Source organism: Pteronotus mesoamericanus, unplaced genomic scaffold (assembly GCF_021234165.1).
Source record: "Pteronotus mesoamericanus isolate MK-2021 breed Mesoamerican mustached bat unplaced genomic scaffold, CSHL_Meso_final contig_20, whole genome shotgun sequence".
In the NCBI taxonomy this organism is placed as follows: Eukaryota; Metazoa; Chordata; class Mammalia; order Chiroptera; family Mormoopidae; genus Pteronotus; species Pteronotus mesoamericanus.
The window spans coordinates 74,127,745-74,146,995 of NW_026555085.1; the positions used below are offsets into that span (position 1 = coordinate 74,127,745).

At 33.4% G+C, this 19,251-nt stretch overlaps 1 protein-coding gene across 11 annotated transcripts in view; it reads right to left on the reverse strand.

Moving 5' to 3' along the window:
* TRDN (triadin) overlaps positions 1–19,251 on the reverse strand; it is a 323,740-nt gene that overhangs the window by 46,633 nt on the left and 257,856 nt on the right. For all 11 annotated transcript variants that reach the window (XM_054569903.1, XM_054569904.1, XM_054569900.1 and 8 more), the window contains one exon: positions 10,291–10,329. In XM_054569903.1, the coding sequence (XP_054425878.1) occupies positions 10,291–10,329 (39 nt within the window). The remainder of the gene's footprint in view (positions 1–10,290; positions 10,330–19,251) is intronic.

Sequence of the window (19,251 nt, forward strand, 5' to 3'; positions counted from 1 at the left end):
AATACAGTTACTATCATGAAACCAATTTCCCCATTTAATAGATTAAGAAACAGGCTTCTGTGTCATTTGACTATATAACTATATTATTGCATTTGTTTATTCAAAATCATTTACTGAGTTCCTACTATGTCCCAAAAACTGTTTCAGGCACAGGAAACACATGAAAAAAAAAATCCTACCTTAAAGAACACATAGCCCTGCTATGTTATTCATATCATTTGGATTTAATATCTAAGGGTTACATTGGGTTCTGAATTCCAAATAGGTGTGCCAACACTCGCACTTTCTAATTTGTTTGTTTTCCACCAGCACCTCCATCTCTATTTATATTATTCTGAGAATAGAATGGTAATAATATATTTGAGGCTCAATTTTTTGAAGTAAGCTATATCCAGAATCTGTTGGCATGAAACAGGTACACTTTATTTAAGATTACCTTAAGGTCAAAGAGGAAAATTTTTGATATTATTAAGTCTTTTCCTCACTGCCTTACAAACCAAATTGAGTTGTGAATGATGTCATTAATATGTTGAAAAAAGTTGGGTCATCCTATCTGCGAACTGGGGATCCACTGGATCTTTATTTCAGCTTCTTTGTCTATAACATGGATAAAATATTGGGACTTAAATACAAAATCATTATGAGATCACATTATATTATGTATGTATGTGAATAAATCCTCTAGGTTAACACATAAATTGCTCCACCAATGTTATTGTTTTTATTTTCCATGATTTGTACTAGTGGGTACTCAATACATGTCCTTGAATTAATATAGGAGAGATCATTACAATTTTCTTGATTTGTTATAAGTGTCTTTGTGATAGTAAACCCTTTTAGCTTATTATAATGGCACATAGCTGGTGGCTACTCTATAAACATGAGTCTATGTTAAGAACAGCGTTTACTTGGCTGTCTATAGGGATACTTATGAAGTATTTATCATCATCTCCACGTTCTAGCAATTACTCAGTGTTCCATGTCAGCATAATTTTAATATCTTTTTTTTTAGCCTGAAAAACAATAGGCACCCTCTCCCCTAAGAATATATAGTAGAATTTTCTGGGAAATTTTTTTGTTGTTATAGGGAAAAATAAAATGAAAATTTGAAATAGCAATGCCCAAGTATAAATTTATTGTACATGTTAGTATATCTTCATTGTTCTAATTGCAACACAATGGAACATTGTCTCAAGTCTTCCTCATTTAGATTTTTTTAGAATATGTCACTAATTATTTTTAAAACTCTATTTCTGCTCTATTTCTTCCCCAGATCTTTTAAGTGTAATATATCATTTCTCAGTGTGTTCAACTGAACACACCACTATTATATTATAAAAAAAATATATGTGTATATCATGGTTGAATAACTTTAAGAAACATTGGGTGAAAAAAAGTTCATCTATTTTTTTTACTATAAAATTTCCCAAATGTATGCATAATATATTATGTACTGCCGGAACTTTTCTTAAACTTATGTAACCTCAAAAATCTCTTATCTACCAATAATATAACTAGTCTTCTATGCAAAAACACTTTGCAAAATACAAGTCTAAGAAATAGCTTACTAATACTGTAAATATCCCTTCCTTTTACAGTAAGAAAATCTCTATTAACAATACTGCTATTGATGTATACTCATAGTTGAACTGCCTAAAATTACACAGTTTTTAAAGGAAGGACTTAGTTCAAGGTTTTAAGATTAACAGAGTTATCATATAAGCCATTGGGGAAATGGTATTCGAGTAAACTGATGTAACAAATAAGAACTTTATTAGAAAGGAAGTGGTTTGATCTTGGTGGTAATTAAACAAACAATTTTAGGTGTTATAAACATAAATCCTTTCTCATGTCTTTAAAATGGAATTAGTGTATGCCTGTTTTTGGCATTTTTCCATGTATTATTGCCTCTTATAGATAGTGTAACTCTGTAAACTTGTAGAGACAATTACTGTTATATCTCTTATTTGACAGATCAGAAATTATTTGATCTATACTTTCACTGATGTTACATCTCCCTCTACTTTTGTGCTGACACACTGTTTTCCTAACTAAGCATTTTCACTCTCTTTTTCCTTTTCACTCAAGATTTAAAATAATAGTCTCCAATATATACAAAGTATATAAGGTATATTTTCTGGCCCCAATTCCTGACCTCTGACTAAATACCTCAAACTATAGTAAATATAATAAAACTAAATCCCATTTAGTTCCACTAGATTGCTCATAAGATCATCAATAACTACATATTATACATTCCAATGAATATTTTTCCATCTTTATCTCATTGTAAATTTCTGTTAAACTTGACACTTTCACAGCTTCCTCCTCTGTGGTATTCTCCGCCCCACCCTCCTTCTCTATCTTCAGGGAATACCCCACTCCCTGCCCTTTTTGTCTCTGTTTGTTGGTTGTTGTTTTTCTGCTTACTCTTTAATTCTTTCAGGGTCTCCTTTTCCTCTATCCACTCCTTCAATATTAGTTTTCTTCTTGCTTTGCTTCCTCGATTCTTGGCCTTCCCCTTTGTCACACTTCCTCTTGGTGGATATCAGTAACTCTCACCGTTTAAGCCAGAACATCTTTGCTGAGGGCTTCCACATCTATTGCTGTTTTCTCACTAAGTGCCTGATAAACATACCGAAATGTACATCTTATAGGTACTCCTAATTCCAAATGTCTCTCCCCCTCCACACCCCAGTTAGATTATAAATTCTAGGAGGATGGGAACGTGCTGCATTCATCAATGTGTTTTTGTATTTAACATATAGCCTAGCATATAATAATTGCTTAACACAAATTCGTATAAACACATGAAAAACACATAAGAGATGTAGCTTCAATTTTCTAAGTGCAACTTTTATTTTTGAAATTCCAATCACAGTATATGACACTATTGTCCACCACATACTTAAATATTCTGGGACAGAACCCTGGGGGTTATCTGATTTTTTCTTATCCTCCCTCGAAATTATGATAATTTTACTTCCTAAATAATTCTTTAATGGCTCTCTTTCTTTTCTTCCTACTAATGTTCTAGAAAAATCTCCTCATAACCCTAGAGTTTTAGTGCAATAGTCTCAATCTCCCCCAAAAACTGATTTCCTGAAGCTATTGGCATCCTTTCTATTTTCAGTTTCTATGATTAGTCCAAATGAAAAATTTGTAATTCTAATTTAAGATCATAACTCATTTTGCTCAAAAATTTAATTGTTTCTGATTCCCATAAAGAAAAAGACATAACCCTTATTGAGGAAGTCAGGGCTTTCCGCTGCCGTTTGCCCTCTAGCCTCACCTACGCCGATCATCCATTCACACTTTGTGCTTAAGTGAGGGAGAAATCCTTGTAGCTCAGAGGGCTCCTCAATGTTTCCCACCTCCAGCTGCGGCTGTGTCTCCTCTCTGTCTGAACACCCTGTTGAGGCTTTCTTCACCTGCCTATATACCTTTCTCTAAGACTACTCCTCATTTTCTCCATTTGGAATTTTTCCCTGAACCAAATACCTATAGAAATATAACTTCTGTCTATGTTTGCAAAGCACAGTCTGCACAACTTTTCTTGTTTGTTTGACTTTAATTTTTGTTTCTATTAGTGCTTTATTTAATGACCTCTGCCTTTGTACAATACATTTCTTAAGAATTAAAATTTACTATCCTTACATCCCTAAAATCCACTGAAGTACTTAATACCTGATCGGAATTCAATAAATACTTATTGAACTAAATTTAGCCATTGATTCTATCATAATTTAATGAATAAAAGTGAGGTTTAATTATTTCTACAATTTATAGAAGTCTTGCATAGTCAATGTTTTCAGGTTAACGTAAAGATGTACATAAAGTATTTAGGTTGTGTGTGTGTGTGTGTGTGTAAGAGGGAGAGACAGAGAGAGAGACATAAAGCATACCTTGACTCCCTCCTAGCTATTTTATTAAAATATCAAGTTAATAAAGTTTATGAATATATATTCCTCTTGCAGAATCCTTATGGAATTTTAAAATAGATATTGCGATGTATTTATTCTATGTGATTACAGACTTAAATTGAATAAAGTAACAAATTAGAAGTTCCTTAAGTAATATAAGCCAGAGATACTTAGTTGATTGATGGATATGAGTGTATCCTGTTGGGGTTTTTATTGTTTTGTTTTGTTTTGTTTTGCTTTGGCTAAGTCATTTACCCTTTGTGTCAGCATCTTTGAGAGCTGATAAAGTATAAAGATATTTTACCCTTGACACACATGTTCTTCTAGAAAAATATGGGTTTATTTCTTCCTTTTAAGGTCAAATGAATGCATAGGGAAGTCCAGTGCTCATTTGCCTGTGCTTTCAGGAAAACAATGGTTCTATCCTCAGTAATTGCTGGGATGAACAAAGTCCAGAAATCACACATCAAGTGAGATAGTGGATGGACAATGCAAACCAGTGCTCAGGGAGTGTGAGGACCACACTGTTTAGTTAGAAAGCAGTTGTTCAAAAATATATGTCCACTCTAAATTAGCCAAGATTATGGTAAGAGAGAAGCTTGATGTTATTTTTCTTTCCTGAAGGCAAGGGCAGTATTAGATGTCTATGGATTTTATAGTAATGCTTCTCAAATTTTAATATCTATACTAATAACTTGGTGATCTTGTTAAATCCAAATTCTAATGCTTCAGTTCTTGATGACAGCTAAGGTTCTACATTTATAACACAACCAGGTGATGCTGATGTTATTTTGTGTCTCAAACTTGGAATAGCAAGAGTATAGATAATAACACCTTATTTTATTTTTCCTGTTTTTATAGCTCTTGAAAACACTTTCAAATACATTACGTCCCATGATTCTCACAATAAAAGCTTGTTATATTAGCATAAAACATTAGTGGTAGCTCTATTTTATAGATAAAGAGAGTCTCAGAACTTCAGTAATTTTTTGTAAGTCGCTCCATATCTATTGTCCTAGGAAGTCATGGTTTTCTGTTGCCGTTGCCCTCTGGCTTCACCTACTCCAATCATCCATTCACACTTTATGTTGAAGTGAAGGGGAATCCTTCAATACCAGACTCTTCCCATTTATCTTTATGTTAAAAAACTGCCTCTGTATGTGCTGTACCTCAAAACCAAGAAACATATCAAAAATTGATTTAAAAAATTACTGGCCAGTGCTTTCCTTTTCACATGAATAATTTTGTTGACCTGTTGTGCCTATGGTGGCTTATGAGTGATACTCTGTCTTAGAAATGAGAGAAAACTACACAGATCACAGCAAATATAATATAGGAACTTAGATACAAACTTAGAAGAAACTCATTCAACAAACAGAGAACTGCATGATATGTTAGAGGACAAGATGTACAAATAGACCAAGATTGGAGAACTCATGGTGTGTGTTTATAGCTAAAGAACAGTAGTTGAGAAAGCAAATTGCCAAGGTTGGAGGCAAGGTAAATAGGTGACATGATTTTGTTGTGGACTTAAAACAAAAAGAAAATAATTGAAAAACACTGAATAGACCTGAAAATGCATAGATTTGATGACCTTTTAAAAATTTCTATAGGAGGAGGAACTGTGGTGGAGGATTAGACAACTGGGAGCCAGGTTAAGAAGTACGTCAGGAGCAGTGAACCTAGGACTGTTCTCTGTAGATAGACATTTAGAAAAGATAACTAGCATGGGCTCATGGTGGAGCTGTGAAGAGGAAATGGAAACAAGGTGGTTGATTAGGTCATGAGGTATATATTTATTCAGGCAGGAGAAAATGAAAACTAGAACTGAGGTCTTACTAGGAGATAAAAATAAAACAGGAGAGAACAAATTTGGGAGATGCATACTTGGCACCTATTTGGACGCTGGGCTGTGAAAGAGGAGAAGCTATAAATGACTCAGAAGTTTAAGTCAATGTAACTGAATGGTGAGTCATGAATTCTATTTCTTCAGATAAAGAACAAAAGAAAAAGACAATGGAAGAGATGTTGAGTTCAATTTTAAACAAAATGAGGTGTGGGCAGAATAACCACATGAAGATGCTGATTAGGCAGCTAGAAAGGTAGGTGTAGAACTCTGAAGAGTTTGTTTATACATATAAACTTTAAAAAATGAAAAATAAATTATTGCTTATTACTTACTATGTCTACTTGTATTTTTAATTATAATACTACTTATAATTAATGCCCATTGCTTCCTGAAAAGAACACTTAGCTCTTCTCCAATTACCTAATGAAATGCATGTCCTATTTGTTAGCATTTTCACTGGGGGCAGGATCAAAAAAATAAAGGAACTTAGTGGCCAATAGTATGCTATATCAAAAATAAATAATTATTGTAATGTTGCTCCATTACTTAAAAACATAGACTTTTTTGTTTTTTGTTTTATTTTTAAGAAACATGGATTTGAATTTAGTTTTTGCCAAGAAAAGTCTTATTTTTAAAATTTTTGAAAAGTAAGAGATGGTGAATATGGTCAAATATCATCTAAGGGTCAACATAACATGAACAAAAAAGCATCCGTGGACTCTGACAACAAACATGCTAGTGGTTACCTTTGTAGAAAAGAATTTAGGAGAAAAGGTCCCTGAGCAGAAGCCTCCTGTTATACACTAAGCTCTAATTTCATCTATCCTTTCATTATGCTCTCTAAGCTCAGGGGAAATTTTTCTTCCTCATAATTAAGCTAATTCTCTTCATCTGTAGTAAGCATCCCATCACTTCCCATATTTGGTGTAGTTCTCTCCTAATTAATATCTCCCTCTGGATTTTCTGCCCCTCCTCTCCCTGGAAAACTCCACCTTATCACAAATAGGATAACAACAAAGAACTCTTATTGGTTCTACCTCCTGGGAGATAATACATGGTCCCCTTTAACAACAAACTCCTGGGGGAAAAAAAGTTTCTGCTCTGCCTCTGCTTATTATGAATAAATTCTCTTGTTAAGTTCTGTAAACTGGTTTCTACCTCCACCACTCTACTGAAAATGTTCTCCAAAAGGTCACAGAATGACAGGCTTTTGTCAGATATAATGGCTTTTTCTCAGCCACCATGTCCCTTGACCTTTCTGAGACATTGTTACTGCTGACTTCTTCAGTTTTTCTGGAAAGTGTTTCACTTTGGGATGCTGATACACTGTATTTCCTGATCTTCCAGGTGACACACTTTCCTTCTCTTCACCAGTCCTATATCTTTCCCAAGAAGCTGCCCTTCATTCCTTTCTCTTCCCCCTCCATGTTCCTTTTTCTAAAAAACAAAAAACAAAAAACCAGCAAACAAACAAAAAACCGTCCTTTCTTTTCTTGGCTTCTACTCGAAAAATCTAAACTCATGGATACAGAACCTAGTCTGAGGATGCAAAGAGAGTCTCCCCAATTTCCAAGTGTCTCTAGAATGTTCCTATGGGGATGTCCCATTAGCATTCATACCACCTGACTTCTCTTTGCAACTTCTGTATTTGATCACTTTCTACATTCTCTCATGCTTGAGACCTTGGAATTGTGTATAGTAATGTCATCCAGCGTCTATTCTTATCCTGTGAAACAGTGGTGACAACTACTAAAGCAGTGATTGCACCATACAGAGAGTATGATTGTGTTTTTATTTTTAAATAATTTATTTATTTAGCTTTAGAGGGGAAGGGAGGGAGAAGGAGAGGGAGAGAAACATCAATGTGTGGTTGCCTCTGGCACATCCCCTGCTGGAGACCTGGCCTACAACCCAGGCATGTGCCCTGACTGGGAATCGAACCAGAGACCCCTTGCTTTGCAGGCTAGCATTCAATCCACTGAGCCACACCAGCCAGGGCTGATTGTGTTTTTAAAGCATATGTATTTATACAACTGGAAGAATATATAACAAGATGATATTAATATTTTAAATGGTTGCTAGGTTCTGTGATTTTAAAAACTTAATTCCTAATAATTCTATGTTGAACATTATTCATGACTATAAATAGTCTTGAAAGTAAACAAAATTTACTTCATCATTGCTTCCCCTCTGTACCAATTTTTCCAACATTTATGTTATAATATTTTATTACTATAAAAGACTCTTGGTTTAAATCCCTGATTCAATATTATTTCTATAGATTTCACCCTGTATGCTATTATAAGACTTATGACACCACCTCTTCCCATTCACGTCCTAAGAATTTAAACTTTTTATTTTGGCCTTATATAAGACCTTTCCCTCGATTTTCAGAACCACACTCACGTGGCCACACACCACTGCTGAAGTCTTGCTATCTTCTGTTCCTTATGTGGCCCCTGGAATCTGTTTTGGTCCCTGGTCTTCTCCTCACAGTCCCTTGCCAGTGTAACACTCATTCCTCCCTCCGGGTTAACTCTTAATGTAGAGCTACTATCTACTGACTTGAACAAAATGAGAAGTATCAGCTCTGTTTCTTATAACAATCCCGCCAGGTAAGTATGATGCTCTTCATTCAACAGAGAAGGAAACCGAAGCTCAGAAACATTAAGTAATTTAAGGAAAGGGACATTCCCAGCATGTGACAAAAAGAATCAAATTCTTGTCTTTCTAGTATAAAGCCAGTGCTGCTCCCGTCATCCTTTATAATCATCTCCCTGACTCCGGCGCTCTTATATATCTCTAAAACCCCAGCTAAATGCACCATCTCTCCAAAGTTCTCACTGACTGCCACAGGCTACAGGGATGGCGCCTTTCTCCAGACTCCCAATAGAACAGATTATCTTGCAGCCGTCTTTCAGTAGTTCATGTCTATGTCCTTGATTACACTCTCTTGGAATTGAAATAATGTCATAACTTGACTGTAAATTTTGTAACACCAAGTACAAATCTGACATATGGCAGTGATATTGACATAATATATGCTTTCAATAAATTGTTTATTGATCATATTTTCTAATAAAATATTTCATTAATGGTGACTTTTTGGAAATTAAAAATAATTATAACATAAAATATACATAAATATCTAATGTAAACTAATTATAGGAAATTTGTCATTCATAGTATATCACTTTCCCCATTATATACCAACAGTAAAATAAAGCATAAAACACAATATGCTTGCAATAAAGAATGACATAATGCACCGTTTATCTGATTAACAAACTTTCACTCTCACCAGGAAGTGCTAAAAATAGAGCAATTTTTCTATGCCATTTTTCCACCTCTGCAGATATGTAAAAAGCTCACAACTTTTGATGTAAAGCCTCAACATGTCATTTTATCTCAATATGTCATGTCATATGAATTTTTCTTACAGTTTAAAATTGCTGATTTTCCCACTTGTTTTCCAGAAAATGAATATTTTCAGATTATATAAAGTCACTTAAAATGATTGTTTATTCACTGAACATAAGAAATCATAAGAGATTCCCTTTTATATGTTGGCAGTACTGTTAAGAGAAAGTACAGTAATAACTCAGGTTAAATAACAGATACATAGAGAGGTGAAATAGGAATTACTTAAATATGGATTAAAATTTGTGAAAATGAGTATATACAAATATTTTATGACCAATGTTATAAATGTCTACATGTATGCAGCATTATTTTACTGTAGAGGGAGATAGAGATGTAACCTCCTTTTACATATGTAGACATAAATATCTTGAAAAAAGTATAAAATATTTGGAATAGACTTAACCCTAGAAAGATTATAATTAATTGGAATTTCTCTCGATACTTGTAGTCTTTTCTGCATTTTCCTCTTTTTATGAGGCTGCCTCTTCTAATGTTTAACACCTGTCTTGAGTACCCAGCTAATCTCTGGACTTCCTCACACAGCTTGTTTTAAGAAAGTCTTTTTAAAAAGTATTCCAATTTTCAAATTAATGAACTGTAGGGCAAGAGATTACCTTTCCAAAAATCTGCATACTTAATTAACTGGAAACACAAGGGTTGTATATTTCAGGCTAAACCATAGGAAACTTCTGCTTTTTGAGGTAAAAGTAGTTAAATATAGGTGATTTTATAAAGTTCAATCAATCATAAGGATAAGTTTTAGTCATTTGTCATAATCTAGCTAGAGACTCTGAAATTCATTTTGTCCTCTTAGCACTATGTAAAGAGTATTCAATTGTCCAGTAGATAAATAAGGAGCAGCGAATGCTAACAGTACTAACACTTCGACGGACTTACCCAAAATCTGCTACCAGAAAACACAGAATCTATTTTAACTTTAGCCTACATGTCAATTTATTACTGATTACATTTAAAATATATGGGGAGTGTACACCTGCAGTTTTTCAGTGTTTTGGTCCTCTTAAGGCTTCACCCAGCCCTAATTATAAAACCAGCCTTGTTTATAACTTTATAAAGCTTACAAAGCATCCTTACCTGCTTTGGATGTCTTTTCATCTTTTTTAGTTTCAGGTTCTGGGGTGGAGAATGACATATACATCCATGCCAACAAACAAACAAACAAGGGGGAAAAAAAGCATTCAATAAAAATAGTACTGAGTAGTTTAATAGGCAACTTTTACAGATTTTCCTTATATGTTCTCAACTTCAATTAGTTACACAGTTTTATCAATATATAATGGAACATGGATTATTGGCAAATTATAAAGTAACTTAAGCAAAAGAACTTTGATTTTAAAATCCAGTCTCCTAAAATAGTTGCATACTAATCAAGTAATTTGGCATCTTGTCTTTAATGAGAGTCTATTTCTTATGATTTATAAATCACCTAAGTATTTCAAATAGGAAAATTAATAAAAACTGCTCAGGAGAAAAGTGGTAATTTTTTTCTAATTTGATCAATTTAAGCTATTTTCTATTTTCAATTACATACGCTCAATTCATGGAGCTCCACCTGGTGGTTAATTTAATAATTTCAAACTGGTATAATTATTGTTTCTATTAATACTGCTGCTATTATTTGATAAAAAATTAAGCATAATATAAAAAATTAATAGAATGAAGTATTTTATCTCTTATTGTCCTAAGACAAAGGTTTTTATCTAGAAATTCTACATTTTAACTTATATCTTTATAGGATAAATATATAATTTTATAAGCTATATAGCTGATTCTTATGACACCATCCAACCAGTATAATATCTGACTATATTTCCATGTCTCCTAGTCCTTTCTCTTATTTAGCAACTTGCCTCGGCCTTATAGTTCTCATTTGACATAAAGAACTATATTTTGATTAATAAAAGTGTTCTGGTACATTACAGTTTTTCTTCCCTTCAGATAGCAGAAAATCTCATCTCATGGTTGGGATACTTACTGAGTCTAGACTGTGTGTCAGCGATAGTGCTACCTAGATTTATTGGGGTTTTAGCCCAATGGAATCTCATCTTTGGAGTTACAATAGAAACCACCTTAATTTGTGAACAGCAAAATTTTATGGAATAGAGAATTACATGGCCATTCTTACCGTCCTTCTTTTTTTATTGTACATTTTCTCCATTACCACTTTTCCCCTTATGCCGCCACCTAAGTGGCTTATTTCACTTAGCATAATGCTTCTTGTGTCCACACATGCTGTAGTAAAGAATAAAACTTCCTTCTTTTTTATAGCGGAGTAGTATTCCATTGTGTAAATGTCCATAGCTGTTTTATCCACTCATCTACTGATGGACACTTGAACTACTTCCATAACTTGGGAATTGTAAATCATGCTGCAATGAATAGAGAGGTGCTTATATCCTTTTCAATTAGTGTTTTGGGTTTCTAAAGAGAAATTCTCAGAAAAGGAATTGCTGGGTCATAAGGAGTTTCATTTTTAATTTTTTGAAGTAACTCCATACTGCTTTCCACAATGGCTGCACCAATCTGCATTCCTATCAACAATGCAAAAGAGTTCCACTTTTTCCACATTTTTGCCAGCACTTGTTATTTGTTGACTTATTGATGATAACCATTCTGAATGGTGTGAGGTGATATCTCATTGTGGTTTTAATTTACATTTCTCTGATGTTTAATGACATTGAACATGTTTTGATATGTCTATTGGCCATAATACTTCTTATAATCCCTGAATATATACCCTGTAAAAAAGTGATGTCAGTGCTATTATTGCACTTCACACTCGCTGGCACATACTTCTCTCTTTTTTTGTTAACACTTTCACTTCACTGAGTAGGACATCTGTTATTTTAACGTTTCTATGTGTTTTAATGTTATAGAAAATTTTATTTAAGTTTTAATTTAATTTTTATGTTCTGCATTCCCTCTTTAAAGTTCCATAAGGGCAAGAACTCTGTATTGCTCACTACTCAAACATTAACATTAGCTTAAATATCTGATATTAGTATATGATTACAAACCAATAATCATACCATTATTGGTATAAGATCCATAAAACATTGTTAGATGTATGAATAAAGAAAATGGTGAATATTAAAAAACCAAGTGCTCCTTTTTGTGTATCTGTAGTTTAGAAGAAATTGACTTATCTTGTGCATCTAGAGCTAGAGATAAAAGTCCAATGTCCTGGAATGGGTTTCATAAATATTTTGGTCATCAAGTAAAGGTAACTATTTGAAAGAGCCTTATTTCTCACTCTGCACATGACTCTTTCCCATTAAGCACATTGTCCTAATCTTGAAATGCACTTATCTTATTCTTAATGTTTGTGAAAAGATCTTTTGAAAAAAAAAGTTGTGGGGTACATTTTTATTAGCTATAAATTCAACACAGCCAGAACCAACACTTGTCTTATACACAGAGTTTTATAAGAACTCTTATAAACACACACTATCCAGCATGCATGTGGCTGTGGATCCCCTGAGTATGATAGAATTAGTGGCTTTAGGTGTTGTGTAAGCAACATTAACAAGATGACCTCACAAATTATAATTTGGGAAGTGTGAAAAGAAGACGTTCAGATCATATAATCTAGCATTAGAGCAAACTCGTTACGCTTTGTGATCATGGGCATTATGTAAAACCTCAAGTCTTAATTTTGTCATTGCCAAAATAACATTGCAAAATTTATGTGAGAATTGAAATTGATGTACGGAAGGCCTTAGTTATTTTTAAATTATGCTTTAAACTTGAAGTTCATGATCTCAAAAGGTAATTTTTTTCTTACAGAATTAAAACTTTACCCTTGAAGAAGCAAAACAAGAATTGATATGTGGGAAATTGTCAACAGATTTCTAAGGTAGATGGCATTTCTACTGAAGGTTAAGTCTAATTTAATTTTTGAGTCATGTAAGAATGAGTGCTCCTAGTCATATAAAAAATGACAGCTCTCTTTCTCCATATAATTTGACAACTAAAGGTATGTAAAATGTACATATGCCCACAAATACACACACACACACACACACACACGTATTCAAAGTTTAATCAACAGGCTTCATTGAGAAGTTTCAGGAAACTGAAAAGGTTGGCTAATGCTGGAGGCCAGAGAGAGGGAAAGAGACCTTTATATTTATTCCATCTTTATTACTGTTTTAATTTTTCACCATAATTATAATTGTTTAAAATATTTGGTTTAAACATTTGTCCCTTGAGCCCTTCGTTGTGGACTCTCCATACAGGCATTGCAGAAACTTGGGAAAAACAAGCCTCCTCTCTGAGTTGTTGAGGTAGTCTGCCTGACATGTGGTAAGCAGTGCTGACTTTTCTGGACTGTTGATTTTATCTGAAATGTAACTTGTTGATGGGCCTGGGGAGGGGAGCTTCATTCCTAATTTTTCAATGTCATCAACACTCTGTTACCAAGTAAAACAGGCTGGCCCAGACTTCAGCACACATGCGCATGAGTCTGAGGAGGGCTGGGGGAAGGTCAGCTTTGTTTATGAATCTGCCTGATCTTCATGCAAGGCAAAGAAAGAAATCTACTCACTTTATAAATTCCATTCTTTTTATTTATTCAAGTTATACATCTGTATTCTTTCCAAAATGTTTGTATTTTAAATACTTTGCAAGTTAGACACTGAATATCACTGATTTTTGCTTTTGTCACTTTATTTTATTATTATTATCAAATTTGTTCCTTCAGAATTTAGATGTCTTTTATTATAATAAAGGTTATTATTAGTATTGTAAGTAATGGCATTTTGCATTTGCTACATGGCACTCACTAAGCAAATGCATTATATACATTTATCTATGTTTTATTTAAAAGTACTAAACACTCATTTAGTTATTAGCTTTCTAACCTTATAGAATATAAAATTGTTGAGTTCTGAGGTGAATCTGTATTTTCTCTGCTATAAGATAGTGCCTAGATCCACGTTTTGCATAAAATAGCAATTGAAAAAAAATTTGCACAAATGGGCAAATTATTTTATGTAATCCTCACATACCACTCCTATGATGTAAAACTTTAATTACACCTACATCACAGATAATAATACTGAGGCTTAATAATTTGTCTAAACTCATACTCCCTAGTAAGTGGCAAAACTAGTATTTAAATATTGAGTTTTTTGAAAAATCCAAACCCTAAAATATTCCTAAGGAAGCTCCTTTAAGTACCATTGCTACAGATAGGATTAAAAGCTTTTAAGCATTTTGTTCATTTAAAACTATATATTAAGCTACATTCTATATCTTATACATCAGTTGTATTTACCCAGGTTATATTACTCAGACAAATTACTAAGTGTCATCAAGATTGTAATTGACATGTACAATAGGGACACTGAGATTTCTATTTATTTCAGCCAGTCATGAATCATATAAATTAATTTCCTAAATGAAGCTGGTTAAACTAAATCAATAGACTGAGCATTGATAGAAAATTGACAGCTGTGTCAAACACACATGTATATGTGCATTGTATATTATACTTAATCACATGTGAAGATTTCACACATAACAGCAGGTCACCAAACTTATTTTTGTAAACTACATGAAGGAACTTAGGCAGTGTGATCCCTAGTCAACTGCATGTGAGTTTTGATCTGGAAAGGAAGCCTGGACAACATGGCAGCTAAAGACACACATTATACTGCCAGGCATGAGTCCCAAATTCACCTCAGCTGGCTGTGTGACCTAGGCACATCACTTTCAGTACTTCAATGTTTACATAAGAAAAGAATTTCTGTAAAAATTAAGTGAAAGATTACATATGAATCACTTCAGAAGACTGTCAGATACAAAGCAAATGGTGCATGCTTTCCTCTATTAATATTTTAAATTATTTTTCTTATGCTTTTCATAATGTTAAATAAAATATATTTAAATAGAGCATACTTATATAAAACAAAGTTATATTTAATATAAAAGTGACATTCATAACTTTATTCTAAGCCCATGATTTGAATAATCATTTAAGTGTTTTGATAAAAATCTGCTGCTATTACCACACACATTTGCATTTATGCAATTTTATTGTGGTCCTCATTCTATCCCATAAAAAAATATGCAGCGCAAAACAAACACATTTTTATATTTTGTTTCCGCATGAGGCTTCATTGGATGGGATGGAGTACTACTGTCACATTAAGTGGCTTGGCTTCAAGATTTGGGATTTGAGAAAAACTTTACTGAACTGTTTTTTTTCCTTGAATATGTCTTAAGAGGAATTTGTTTCACAAATACTCAGCCTGTATTAATAGATGGCATTTGATTTTATCTGCTATGGACACATTACTTCGTGGACCAGATAAATACAATGGTAAGAAAGACAAGATCTGATTATCTTTAAGTTTGATTTGGAACTTCTTAGGTTCACAGATTTCCACAAAAATAGTGTTCTAAGTTTGGGTGAGATCATACAAAGAACTGTACCTGACATCTCCTGCTCTGCAAATTGTCATCTTATCTGTGTCAACATTTCTTTACTCAAATATTTTAAAGACTATGTAACATCCCTCCTCTTCTTAAACCATGTTCACATAAGTTTGAAACTCCATGAATCCTTTATGTTCCCCTTGTTCTTACTTAAGCTTCTAAAACAATGTCATCTTTGTTTATAAATTGAGGAATCCGTCCATGCATAAGAGGCAGGGAGATGGCATTCTTTTACTATCAAGCAACCTCATGTAAATCAAGGAAGTGCAAAGATAAGTTTTTGTTTGTTTGTTTATTTTTGGTAGAGCAGTTGAAGAAAACCAAATAGACACAAACAAACCCAAACAAAAATAATCCCTCAGTTCAAAATTTATTTCCTTTATTTATTAGCCAAATGTTCTAACGTGAGGTATTTGAAACTCTAAATTTCAATTTTCTCACCTTATGAAATAAGAACAAAGATGATCATCTAATATACCTGTGGTTATAATTAGAGTGAATAATTTCACAAGTATTTTCTGAACACCCATGTGCTAGTATCTAAATAATAGATGCCCATTTATTGGATAGAAGATCTAGTATGCCTTGTCTAAGGCAGCATGGGAGGCCACTTCACTTTTCCTCTTTCCCAGCTCTTTTCTAAGTACTGTGAGGTTTGGGGGATAGAAATTTATCTTGTTCATCTTGGAGCCTCAGACCCTAAAATAACCGTAGAATATTATATCAACACTTAAAATAGGTATTGATACAAAACAATTTAAATTGCGGTTTCAAAATGTCAGTAAAATCAAATTTATAAGCCTTTTAGATTGTTTAGACCAAAATATAGATGAAACCCCTAACCCATTAAATAAAACCTTATTTAGGTGGAAAAACACATTGGAACCTACCCACCAGACATTCAGCATTTCTGCACATTTTCTTCTTATTTTTATATTTATTTGTCAGGACTACCAATACACTATCAGATACAACTACCCCAAGTAGCTAAGTGAATTAACCAATTTGTAGCTGGTTATTTTAAAGCTGAAGCTAGAGTCTCAAGCTACTGAGCACAGACCTTTTTCCAACACTCCCTGCTCACACACATTTTCTATGTGCCTGTGTTTCTCTCTTTCTATCTCACCTCTGATTCCCATTGGATCAACAAGGAAAAACAATTATGCCTCATAAACCTCTGTAGCTATAGTTCTCGAATGCCTCTTGTTTGTAATGCAAGCGCTTAATTCGTGACTCAATTGTCTTATGCCTAAATCCTGATTCTGCAATCCTTCCTTGGCCAGGTTCCCATAGGACTTTGATGCTCCCAAAGAAAGTTTGCTGAGTGGACAGAGTGGACAAGAAAAGCACAGAATGAGCCAGAGGGCATTGTTCTCTCTTTGCAGCACAGAATAAATACATATACATTTTTCTTGCCTTATCTGTCATCATTTCATTTTTGTGATCCTTTGTCTCTTGTACATGCTAAATACAAAGTATCACAGATCTGATAGTGTCACTCACCCCTTATCTACTCTTTTAAGAATCACTATGTGTGCCTCATTATTCTTTCCTTCCCTGAAACATCAACATGAAGAGTGCGCATTGAAATAAGTAAGAAATAAATGAAGGAGGCTTAACATAGTGTAGGTCACACAAAAAATAGGCAGAACAAGGTCTGATGATGTTATTTGGAAATGGCAGGATAGCTGGATGGATATATTTTGGGTTATGAGCCAGTTGATGTTAAACCATTCAATAGGTTCAGAAAGCTGTGCAAATAGCACTTGCCCAGGTGAATAAGCAGATACTCTTTGGTTTTTCCATATCAGGGCAGAGTCACTCTTTAGACTCTTTCTAATTTGTTTCCATGTACATCAGCATTCTTTCTTTTTTAACTTGAAGTTAAGAATAATCAATTAAATTAATAAAAGGGAGAGGTTAAGGATAATTCTATATGTGGTTCAAAGATGTAAAAATAATAGATTACCTCATATGAAAGATAACACATTTAAATTATTTAAGTGAACAGGAAAAATAGAAAGCTTTATTAGGACATTTTTAAAAATTCCCTGCAAGAAGAGAGGCATATTAGAACATCTGCATGAGGTATCCTGGAGTGACAAGTAGGGACAAGTAAAGTGAACATGCAGAGTGACAGTGACTCATCTCTCACTCTACTGGGCCCCTTTTAGGGAGAGCTTAAATGGAAAGGACATTAAAAAGGGGATAGTGGGGCTTTGTATTTACCATTGTCCATAGGTTCCATATACTTATAGTTGTGTATATGTTATCATTGTACATTTGTTTTGGAGAAAAGATATAAAATTTAACAGTGCTTGGATACATTAATTTTTAAAAGCTACTGATCATAGAGAAAATTCTGGCAAGCTCAGTTGCTTTTCTTACCAACACATACCCCTTCTTAGTCTATGAGCTTTGCAGTTTGGTGTGATGGACACAGCCAAAAAAGTTATCGGCTGTGAGTTGCTGCTTAGACTGATGCTGTTACTGGTACAATTTTTCACTTAAACAATTTTTTACGAAATGAGTAACCATGAATTTGTAAAGGCATGTACTACCATTTTGTACTTTAGAATACTAACCTTTTTAGTCAACAAATTATCGTAACTTTCCTTCCTGCCTACCAAATATAATAAAAACATTATTTAAAAAACCCTTTTATGTTAGGGTAAATTTTGCTAATATATTCCAATACTGAAGAAAAAAAAAAGAAAGATTATTTGTTAGTATCTTTAGATTCAATATAATTGATTCAGCTTTCTGAATCAATTTCTTCACTATTAACATGATCATTATATTTTCTCCATAAAATTCCTCAAAGCAGAATTAAATCATTTCAACAAATAATTAGAAGTAGAGCCCCCACACCCAAAAACACTTATACAAAATTTAAAAACTAATGTGGATTATTAAATCAAGTATTCTAGATGAAGTATTAGATTTTAAAAACAATATTTTGGCAAGTACTAAACTTCCTTGGAGGAAGACTAAAATTCCTTAGAGGATTCTTAGAGGAAATTGCATATTTGGTAGGCAATTTCATACCAAATAATGTCATAAGCAAAGAGGATATATGTGATTTTTCAATGCTATTGGGAAAATCTAAAATATTCAGAATGACGAACCAAATATATAAATCAATTGGGTTTGTTTACAAGAATTATTAGTTACAAAAGACAAAATACATCTCTGTAGTGTCAGTTTAGAAAATTAAGATACTACTAACATTAAAACAAATTTTTCAGAAAAAACTTGATTATTTTATGTCAATCATTGGCTATCAAAATATTTGTGATATTTGGAATTTGGAGTTATATTTTAACCTGAGGGTTGTATTACTGTAGTTGTTGCTTTTGCTTTTTGTTCTTTATATTCTTTTAATTATGATTTTGTAGTTCCTTTACTTGACCCAATTCTCCCTCTCGAACTGTAGTCAAGTTTTTTCTTTGGTCACTCAAGACATCCGCCCCTCAGTGGAGGTAGGGATAATCCTGAACAAGTCACCCATTAGCCGGTGATTTATCTCAGGTCCTGGATGAATGGTTGAGTCTATTTCCTCCCATTCTCCTTGTGTATGCAGTTTCCCATAAA